General features: G+C 40.9%; 1 protein-coding gene and 1 long non-coding RNA gene across 2 annotated transcripts in view; both read right to left on the reverse strand.

Annotated features, from left to right (window-relative positions):
* LOC106815921 (receptor-type tyrosine-protein phosphatase U-like) overlaps window positions 1-11,698 on the reverse strand; it is a 31,347-nt gene extending 19,649 nt beyond the window's left edge. The window contains exons 1-4 of the mRNA XM_014820455.1: window positions 11,426-11,698; window positions 5,880-6,023; window positions 5,608-5,701; window positions 5,273-5,346 (exon numbers count right to left, since the gene is read on the reverse strand). Coding sequence (XP_014675941.1) covers window positions 5,273-5,346; window positions 5,608-5,701; window positions 5,880-6,023; window positions 11,426-11,461 — 348 coding nt within the window. The 5' untranslated portion in view covers window positions 11,462-11,698. The remainder of the gene's footprint in view (window positions 1-5,272; window positions 5,347-5,607; window positions 5,702-5,879; window positions 6,024-11,425) is intronic.
* On the reverse strand, window positions 8,227-9,171 carry LOC106815922. Its single transcript, XR_001394808.1, has 3 exons — window positions 9,041-9,171; window positions 8,547-8,668; window positions 8,227-8,312 (listed from the first exon to the last, which is right to left on the reverse strand). It is a non-coding gene; the product is annotated as an uncharacterized LOC106815922 (long non-coding RNA).
* Window positions 11,699-11,762: the final 64 nt, after the last annotated feature.

Here is an 11,762-nt window from a genome sequence, read left to right on the forward strand (position 1 = left end):
ACGTTATTGAATTTGCAACTATGGTGCAATTATTACTTAATATATATTATATTATATATATATTCGTAACACTTTCAGCGACGCTATGCGCACATGTTAATAGCGCCAATCCAAGAGGAAATCACTGTTATAAAGCGTCTATAATGCATGCATTATATTAAATCGTTCATACATAGTAATTAACTCACTTATAATTATTGAGCGACTGCCTTTTCAACAACAAACCAAAAATTCTCAAGATTAGTATGATTGCCGATAGTTTGCTACACTGAAAGTTGAATTTCGACAAAGTTGCTCACTGGAAAAATGTTAAAGCCTGCCATGAAAGTTGCCACTGGAAAAGAAATGATAAATTAAAATATATTAACGAATGGAATTATATTTCCGAGATTTTGATTGTTTCCACTCCATTGGCTGGTTGAAGCGTCGCACGATTTTTTAGGACTGGATATAGAAGGCGCATTTAATCTCGCAAATTCTTACGAAAGAAGATGGAGACATGTCAGGTAAAAGGTGCCGCACCGCATGTCGGTGGACCCATCCAGAATTTGCTCTTCGTAAATTGACAAGGTATCACTTAACTTACAGACTGTCCGAAAGGTTCACAAGAACAGAAAACTGCTTAGCCCAGTATATAGTCTTATAATTCTGAATTTTGCCCAACTTCTTACTTATAATATCATGTCCTGCAGTAATGATACGCATGTTCGGCCTTAAATCCATTGAGGCGAAAAACGTACTAAGTGCGCCAAGTGGTATCTTCTTCCAGAAAATCCTTTTTTTAAATTACATCAGGCGTTCAAATTGCGCCTACACTGACTTTGGCGCGTGCCCGGTAAAGATGGTTGAGATTATTCGCGTTTAGATAGATTAGATATTCATGACATCTTGATGTGTTGCAGGGATTCCCTTTCCAAATTTATTTGTTGGTTCGTCATTGCGTTTGTCTTCTTCGATGACAAAGCTGCGTATCTCGCTCAGTCACTTTGGCGGTTGACAAATGATACGGCGTGCTATGCCTGCTGGCGGCACTCGCTCATCTGCATTAACCAAGAGTGTTCCAATCCTAACAAAATACATATCAGAGATCCTAGCCGAGCTTTGTCGACTCTCCATAGACAACTATATAGAATAACTGTATCATAACAAGAATAATCTAATCCGTTGACTTTACAGATCTTGCTTAGAGCGCGCCTAAAAATTGATGAAGCCCACGTCTTTACGCGCCTACCTAAATCAGTAAGCCGATTTGTTTTTTTAAACAAAATACCTTATCTCTTCATGGTCTTGCCATTGTAGAACGAAGGCGCCAGCAAAGTCAAGCAGGGCGTCTGTTCGATGCGCCCCCGCAAGCGACACCGCCACGTCAAGTTTGACACGGACGGATGCCAGCCAGCTGTAGCGGCAACCAGATTGACGATGGCGTTTCGCTGACATATCTACGAGAAATGTCGCTGTTCGCCGTAGTGCCCACCAGAGGACGGCCGTGCAAGCTGCCGAAAATCTGTTAACTAGTGTTGTTTCATTGAAAAAGCACACTCTGACTGCGTTTTAAAAAGAGTTCGAGGTAGGAGTTTCAAGCGAGAAGGAGAAGCCGATATTTGATGCGGAGAAAAGCGGCACGGACGTGACGTGAGTGAGCAGCGAGATGAGAGAGAGAGGAAGAAGATAGAAAGAGAGAGAAGAGAGAGAGAAGAGAGATGGAGAGAGAGATGAGAGAGGAGAGAGGTGGTGGGAGAAGAGAGGGAGGAGAGAGAGAGAGCGAGCGAAGGACGTAGTGAAAAATCTTCGAGGCCTCTAGTTAATGTTAACGTTTTTAATAGAAATACTTAGTACTAATTCCTTCAGTTAATATGTTACATAGCCACGAAATTTAATTCGATCCACATTTATATATGTTTCGATTATCATTTGACATGCCGTATTCAGATTAAGTTTATTTATTGAAAGAGTTAATTGCTTTTTTTATCTTCACGCCCAGTTCGACATCCCACTAGGACTTAAATTATTCACACATCATCGGATTATTGCGCCTCAAAACAGGAAAAAAAAATCGATTTTGGAAATGCCTGTATTCCATGTACATAGTATTTGACATTCTTTACCAAATGTCACATACGTCGTATATTAACGTTGGTTTCACGACGTATTCGGCACACTAGTTCGCTGTTAAAAACCCGCCACTTATTCGAGAATGAATCTCACGTCACGTTGTTTAGGACGCATTACATTATACTGCCTGCTGCTTAAATAACTACAATTGATATAGTACGCTAGTTAACTGAATTTATTATGTGTACTGTTATTACTGTCCCGCGTTAATTGTCAGCAGTCTATTGTCATGCAGGAAACGAGATAATCCAGTGATTCCTCAATCAATAGGGAATAAACTTCTTTTCCCTTGCTGCATGTAAGCTCTTGCTTTCCAATTATTCTTATTTATTTACTAGAAATCATAGGGTAATCCATGTGTGTTTTAATTGTTACTGAATATCATTAATGCGCAGATGACCACTCCAGAGTGATTCTGGAGCCAGCCGTCATATTCCACGGCTGTGATTACATTATGGCCAGCATTCTGACAGGTTAGCATTCATCGTCATCGAAATATCAACACGGAACATACAAACAAACTCGTCCTTATCACGGATATCAATGTAATATCGATAAATAGTAATAAGTTGTATTCTAAGTAAGTCACAGTCTAATGAGCCGTGTATATATACATATATAATCGTATTAAAAAAACGCGCGTTTTCTTGCTAGTACATGTCTCGTTTTTGATCGTGTTAATATTGGAATTCGACTAGACAACCATTGGCTTATAATAATTATATGAGTTTGATTTTCTGATTTACTTGTTTAGGGATACTCGACAGACTCTGGTCCTTCTGCGGCTCAAGGCTAGAATAAGAAGAACAAGAAGCGCCACAGACACCCCGACACACACACAAAACACACAATACACACACCACACACCACGCACACACACACACGCCACACATTTCCGACACACGAGCAACACACCATTCACACACACACAACAACACACACACACACCACACACACACACACACACCACACACACACACACACACACACACACACACCACACAACAACACGCACGCACGCGCACACACAACCACACACACACACACAACCAACACCAATCACACACACACACACACACACAACACACGCACGCACGCGCCCACACACACACGCACACACACACAACACACCACACACACACACACACAACACACCAACCACACACACGCTGTCCTCGCCTTCATTGGGTTTGACTTGGTGCGAATACATTTTGCAGGGCCTAAGGAAACCGAAATAGCGGATTATCTGCGAGAATGGTCTGCACAAAACGTGCCGAAAACCTTGTGATGCTACTAGTACTTCATGGAAAACGGCAGGTTAAAAACAATCGGACGATTTCTATCATTAATACTTATCATGATCAGATATGGCGACATATATCAAGCGGCAATATATATATATATATATATATATATATATATATATTGTTGCTAATCTGGGATATCCAAATTTCTCTTACACTAATCAATATATATATATATATATATATATATTAATATATATATATATTGATAGGTAGAGAAATTTGCTATCCCAGATTTATTTTGAAACGTATAAGAAACGCAAAAAACCAGTCGAATTTAGAAGAGAGTTACGTAGCTATAGTCTAACAAAAATGTAATTTAAAATAGAATATCTGACATCAATACAATCAAAATTCAACCTGGCAACTACATCTACTAGATATAACACGTCGCATCCTAAAGACTGAGCCTGCTCTAGTTTATTAAGTTAAGTGTATATTTGCAAGTGAAGTGAAGTGATACAATACTGGTGAAATCTGCCCTTCGGCTTACAGACCATATACCTCACGCGCCTATTGCGCCCATATGTCGAGGAAAGCGTGTAGTCAGTACTGGCCCGATTGGATCGGCGCTGTAACATACGGCTCAGGTCCGGACAGTGGAGCTACTGGGTAAGGTAGTGATGCCACACTCACACGCTACGCCGCACGTTCTCCATAACGGTCGGCTAAGTTTTGCGAGGCACGTAGTTTGATTTCACCGCGTCGGCACTATATAAACGTCGCGTTATACAAGATATTCACTTGGAGTATAGGTAGTTCGTTATAAGCCCCCGACACAAATATCTCCGCAGGGTTTTCCAGCTTTTCCAACGTCGTTACTAGTCGTGGACAACTGCGGCGCAAACGAGAGAAGTGAACCCACTTCCATCTTAGCACGTCGTGGCCGCGACCACGGCGTTCCTCCAGTATCCGGCAATCCATCATAAGCTTCATCGTAGGCCTGTAAAGGGAGCGCATTGTGTAGCGTCGGGATGAACCGCTACTAGTCCACTGCAGGTTAAACTTTCCGTACACACCCGTGCGCACTGCACGCCAAGGCACACACACACACATATTATTAATTATTATTATTAATTATTATTATTATTATTAGTAGTAGTAGTAGTAGTAGTAGTTAGTAGTCAGTAGTAGTAGTAGTAGTAGTAGTAGTCGCAGCTAGTAGTAGTAGTAGTTGGTAAGTATGTAGTGGTAGTAGTCAGTAGTCAGTAGTAGTAGTAGCTAGTAGTATTAGTAGTTAGTAGTAGAGTAGTAAGTAGTTCAGTAAGTCAGGAGTAGTTAGTGTAGTAGTAGTAGTTCAGTAGTAGTAGTAGCTCCAGTACCGTAGTATCAGTACGAATAGTATAGCAGTCAAGAAACAATCATTTAACATTTAATAAGTGTATTGTAAGATTGTGAATATATACAGTAAAACTTCTGCCGATACCGTCTTATCCATATAGTGGAACAGACGGGCTTATACGTGGTTGTTGTTAATGCTGCTGGAATCCGGTCGTACTGATGGAACATTTTTGGCTTATCACCATCTTGCCTAGAACAGGCAGAAAAGATGGCGTCGTTTGACGTCAAAACCTGTGTACAAGACATGAGGAAATAGCAGAATCTGGGATATCAAATTTCTCTTACACTAATCAATATATATATAATGTATATATATATATATATATAAATACGTAATATATATGAAATTAATTTAACGTCGATAATAAATTTGCACTGCCCCCCAGCGCGTGTTTGACCGATGAGGTGAAACTAACTCATTACAATTCAACGATGCGACACGGTTCCTGATCGAGCAGGCATTGGATCGCCTAGAAATGAATTACTATGAATTCGTGAAGGCCTCACTCACTCACCTTTGTGTAAACGGCGTTGATGTAGTCGTGACCGCTCGTGTAAAGGCGGTTCAGGAACGGACGCTGATTATCCTCTGTACATACATGCAATAGAAGCAATAGTAGATTACATTACATATTACCTTAGAATCTAACAGGTAATCGACTGCAATTAATTAACTGTTATTCTATCCGTATACCGTACGCCCACACGCACACGCACACGGGCACGCGCATGTCCACCCGCACGTACAGACACGCGCACATAACGCTCACATACACGCACACACGCATCCGATATATATATATAATTATACACACCGGATGTTTCTTATGACGTGCACGCGGGGACTTACGCGGAACTATATCCGGAAATCGGTTTTTGTCGCGGTGCTCCGTCGCGCTTTTAACATTTGCTGGTATGGTGTCCATTCTCATCCGTTTGAGCCACTGCAATAATGAACGTGACCACACATGAAACTACGTAAACTGTTAATAATAAACACAAGCCACGTCGGCGCCATCATTTTGTTTATGATCAACATCTTTCTGTCTGTCTGTCTGTCTGTCTGTCTGTCTGTCTGTCTGTCTGTCTGTCTGTCTGTCTGTTTGTCTGTCTCGGGGTTACCTCATATTGTTGTTCTATTGTTGGTAGATCGTTTCCCGGCTGTTGCAGCTTCTTGTAGTAATTCGAAAATTGTTCGGCATCTACAGTGGTTCCCTTGAATATCAGTGCCTCTAGTATGGCGTCATGAATGAATGTGTATTGGGCCTGTCGTAACAACATGGGAGCCAATTTTGATATCTAAAGATTGATAATATTTCTACGGATGCTCTTTTTACACAGTAATTTTATAGTGAACAGTCGTGTGAGAACAATTATATTACGTCGTGAATGAACACACTTCACTTACTATTATTGTTACCATGGAAACAAATAAAAAATGCCAAATTATTATATTTATTATATATAGATTATTATATATTACGTTGACAGCGGGGACTATGTCGACATGGATGATGATTACGATAAATATGAGAATAAACAATCAAGAACGGTTAGCTTACGTGCTGTCTGGTAGACGGCCACAGAGGTGTCGCTACCACACAGGTAAAGCGTCGATCCAGGCCCGCACGGTGCGCACTCAGCTGACGGTGCATCGTAGGGGTATCCGTTCCCACACAGACAGATTTGCTCGCGCAGGCCCGCAAACATGAAATCTTTATTCTGGCAATAAGTTCTGCAGTTCGCCCGCTGCCCTTTACTACTGTATTTCGACTCGGTGAGCCACGACCCGTCCTGGTCATTCCGGAAGCAGCCGACCAGGAATTCCGTATCACCTGGAAATAAGTCGACATATACATTTGTGATAGGAATGCGATACTTGTGTGCGAAATTGCGCTATTATCCCTTACAATTGCAGTGCACTAGTAGAACAATAAGGAAGGTCTCTAGCACACGAAGAAAGTTTTGCGCGTATGCGCGAGAATCCTCACTACTATGCCTCTCCGTTGGTGTTTTCTACGATGGAAGTGAACGATAAATGGGTTACATAAAATACATATCCAACATAATTGTAATTTGTCACACGAGCACTATCGATTAAAAGTGCAAGGCACTATGGAATATTTAAACTATAATCGCTATAAACACATTTATACAACATAACGGCGAGGCAACTACTGTTAAACACTCCTCCCTCTGAAACTAGTTCAATAAAAGTGTTGAATATAGATGTAACACCCGATATCGTAGATCATACCGCTAAGAAATACTTACCGTTGTTTACCGTTGCGCCGGTGGTGGCGCTGCTCAGAGATGCTGCGTTCGCTCCACACTGCAACGTCGGCGAATCATCGCACGCACGACACACGGGGGCGCTGCTATTGCCGCCGATCCAATTGAATAGATTACCACATCTGCATGACGGCGTGGCGGTCGGTGCAGATAGGCCGGCAAAGACGCTGCCTAGCTGTCTGCAAGTGCCGACGCACGCAGCGGAGTCGGCCGATTCGTAGAGCGGCGTAGAAGTTACGAATTCTCGCACGGTGGCGGATGGCCAGCACTGACTTGCCGTCGCTACCCATAACAAGATTAGATAGATTAGCTTACGATGAGTTTAGATTAGATATCTTACATCGGAATCGCCCGCGATGTGTCGCCTTGACACTACATGATGCACGTCTGCGAATTTGATTTTCAGGGGAGTAAAAATTGCTGATGACGTCACGCTCCCGATATATATATATATATATTCCGACTAATTTGTGAGTCCTAATAATTTCTTCTAACTATTGCCAGTTCTCAACATTCGTGGAGTTAACTTAATGTACCGATTCTATACGATAAGAATAGATATCGAAAGGCTTGAGTAACTTTTTAAAAACCTCACATCTTACACAAATAATTATAACTTGATAGCGTTTTATGTAATATAGTTGGTGCGATAGATTGCACGCCGTCATCGGCAGCTGTTCGAATGTACATGAACGCATATTCCAGCTTACCAAACATTTTCTGAAGTACGTTCTGTGGCCTGATACATGTATGTACGTACCTGTGATAAACAGAGCAGAAGTAAGCAGCCATCCGGCGCAAAGTAACGACGTCATATCTTTAGTGTTAGCTGTCTATACACGTCGATGCTTCTTCCTCTACAGCAATCACCACAGACGTGACCTATCGACACGATGACGTTGTTGATGTTATATTCTATTTAATTTCCTAACGTAAAAAGGTCCGATGATATTCGAATCATACTTGGGTGATATAAACCAACCTACTACCAAAAGATAACGTGTCGTATAGCGATACTTGTGCTGTGCAGTTGAAAATAGGATGCAATTCAGGAAGGTCACGCCTCATTCAGTTGCCACCACTATCATCCGGTGTGCATTCGGTTTGTCTTTGTTTCCCGGAAGGTACTTCTTCACGCAATTTCCCCCACATAGCAGTAAGCATACGCGAAACAAAAATAGAACGTAGCATGCACAACTTCGTCGTTTCGCCCACTCGGTTTGGTTGCATGCATTTTTCTACCGGCGCGGCGGTTCCTTCGGTCTAAACACAATACTTATTATAACTATTTTCTACTACATTTATATCTATGTGTGTATGTGTGTATGTATGTATCTATCTATCTTACTATCTATCTATCTATCTATCTATCTACATATCTATCTATCTATCTATCTACCTATATATCTATCTAGCTATCCACCCGTCCGTCCAGTCATCCATCCATCCATCCATCCATCCATCTGTCTGTCTATCCATATACCAAACTGCGTTTACCTGCACGAGTACGACATATTCTTTAATGATGCCAATTCCACTCTGCGTTCCTGCCTCCCAGACTATATCAGCGGAAAACGCACCAAATTCCCGTATTTGCGCGGCGAATGGTCGTGGATTCTCTGCGATAGAATATAAAAGTCTGACAATTCCTCATAAGTAAAAAATAACTCATATCCAATTTCAGTATAGTAACTATCCAATGCAATACAACCTATTCTAACCTGCTTCTACTTTGAAATTTCCGGTAACTTTATAAACAATATACAGCGTTCACAAAATTATATAGCATACTAAACTGACATAGTGGATAGTTTACTCACATAATTATGCTCGCCTGATATGTGAAAATATCAAATTAAGCATAGGAATTCGATTTTTCGTTCAATAACTTTAGATACGCATTAACGCCTTTTCATATATTAGCGTACCTTATACAGTACTATTTAAGGTACTATAATATAAGGTTTTGCACATCAATGCGCTATCCGCACCTATTGTACACGTCGGTCCATGTGTGTCTGGGCAGTCCATGTTCACGCATGTGACGTCTGTTGGCTTGTTACTACACCATTGGTTTTCCCGACATCGACTCTTGCAGTTCGCCGGCTCAGCTAAAAAGGTTATTTGTTCAACAGCAGGCAGACGGCATAGACTCGCAATTTTCCCTGATCATTTTAATTATTTGGGCGTGTGTGTGTATACATGGGCGCATGTGGATGAATTTGTATGTGTAAATAGGTATAGATAATGATTTAGTTGGTTGCATCATAGGTAAATCGTTCTCCTAACTGATTAATTTGGGCCGAACTCTACTCTTTCTCTATGATCATATTTCTATGGATGCTCTTTTTACACAGTAATTTTATAGTGAACTGTCGTGTGAGAACAATTATATTACGTCGTGAATGAACACACTTCCTGATCAGTAGATAATCATATATTGTAGCTAATTGTTTTCCATGTGAATGGTAGGCCTACAGTCTGAAATCCGGGTTCGCGCATGCGCAGTAGCTAACTGTATTATTCATATTTTGATTTGAAAATTTATTTAAAATGGAAGCGGGCTACACACAAGTAGATTTATGCTATAAATATACATCGCCATGCTTCTGGTAAAAGAGGGTACGACGCCCTAGCCTGCAGGGTACCCCGGACAGAGTGTTTCTGGCAGCAGTTTCTCAGATACACGTACTTGTATATATTCCCCCAAATACTCGTTTTTTAACAGATAATGGGCATATGCAACCCAGTATATTACCGCCTGGTACATTAGCAAATATTCAATAATTTTATCTATGCTGTATAGTCTGAAATCTGGGTTCGCGCATGCGCAGTATCTGACTGAATGATTCATATTTTGATTTGAAAATTTATTTAAAATGGAGGCGGGCTACACACAAGTAGATTTATGCGATAAATATCCATCGCCATGCCTCTGGTAAAAGAGGGCACGACGCCCTAGCTTGCAGGGTACCCCGGACAGAGTGTTTCTGGCAGCAGTTTCTCGGATACAAGTACTTGTATATATTACCCCAAATACTCGTTTTTTAACAGATAGGCCTACTGGACATATGCAACCCAGTATATTACCGCCTGGTACATTACAAAATATTAAAGAATTTTACCTATGCTGTATAGTCTGAAATCCGGGTTCGCGCATGCGCAGTATCTGACTGAATGATTAATATTTTTATTTGAAAACGTAATTAAAATGGAGCCGGGCTACACACAAGTAGATTTATGCGATAAATATCCATCGCCATGCCGCTGGTAAAAGAGGGCACGACGCCCTAGCTTGCAGGGTACCCCTGACAGAGTGTTTCTGGCAGCAGTTTCTCAGATACAAGTACTTGTATATATTCCCCCAAATACTCGTTTTTTAACAGATACTGAGCATATGCAACCCAGTATATTACCGCCTGGTTGGGCCTACATTAACAAATATTCAAGAATTTTATCTATGCTGTATAGTCTGAAATCCGGGTTCGCGCATGCGCAGTATCTGACTGAATGATTCATATTTTGATTTCAAAACGTATTTAAAATGGAGCCGGGCTACACAAGTAGATTTATGCGATAAATTTCCATCGCCAAGCCTCTGGTAAAAGATGGTACGGCGCCCTAGCTTGCAGGGTACCCCTGACAGAGTGTTTCTGGCAGCAGTCTCTCAGATACAGGTAGGCCTACAGATACAAATACTCGTTTTTTAACAGATACTGGTCATATGCAACCCAGTATATTACCGCCTGGTACAGAAAATATTCAAGAATTTTATCTATGCTGAATAGTCTCAAGTCCGGGTTCGCGCATGCGCAGTATCTGACTGAATGATTAATATTTTGGTTTTGAACTACATTTAAAATAGAGCCGGGCTACCCACAAGTAGATTTTCGCGATAAATTTCCATCGCCAAGCCTCTTGTAAAAGATGGTACGGCGCCCTAGCTTGCAGGGTACCCCGGACAGAGTGTTTCTGGCAGCAGTCTCTCAGATACAGGTTTTTTAACAGATACTGGGCATATGCAACCTACATTAACAAATATTCAAGAATTTTATCTATGCTGTATAGTCACTGATCTCTATAATATAATCGATTATATTATAGAGATCGATTCGATTATATTATATTCGATTATATTATATTATAGAGATCGAGATTCGATTATATTATAGAAATCAGTGTGTATAGTCTGAAATTCGGGTTCGAGCATGCGCAGTATCTGACTGAATGATTCATATTTTGGTTTTGCAATGTATTTAAAATGGAGCCGGGCTACCCACAAGTCGATTTCCGACTTTGACCTACTGCAATAATGCTCAGGCAGTGATTTGTATGTTATGGCTTTGGTTTCTTATAAGTGCAGTTGAGTCGTTTACCGGTGTCTGGACCATGTTGACCCTGCTTTTCCTCATCGTCTGTACACAGGTTTTGACGTCAACGACGCCATCTTTTCTGCCTTGTTCTAGCAAGATGGTGATAGCCAAAAATGTTCCAGTACGACCGATTCCAGCACTATTAACAACAACCACGTATAAGCCCGTCTGTTCCACTATATGGATAAGACGGTATCGTGCAGAAGGTTTTACTGTATATATTGCACAATCTTACAATACACTTATTAAATGTTAAATGATTGTTTCTTGACTGCTAGATACTATTACTACTACTACTACTACTACTACTACTACTACTACTACTACTACTACTACTACT

Source organism: Priapulus caudatus, unplaced genomic scaffold (assembly GCF_000485595.1).
Source record: "Priapulus caudatus unplaced genomic scaffold, Priapulus_caudatus-5.0.1 Scaffold1236, whole genome shotgun sequence".
Taxonomy (NCBI): domain Eukaryota; kingdom Metazoa; phylum Priapulida; class Priapulimorpha; order Priapulimorphida; family Priapulidae; genus Priapulus; species Priapulus caudatus.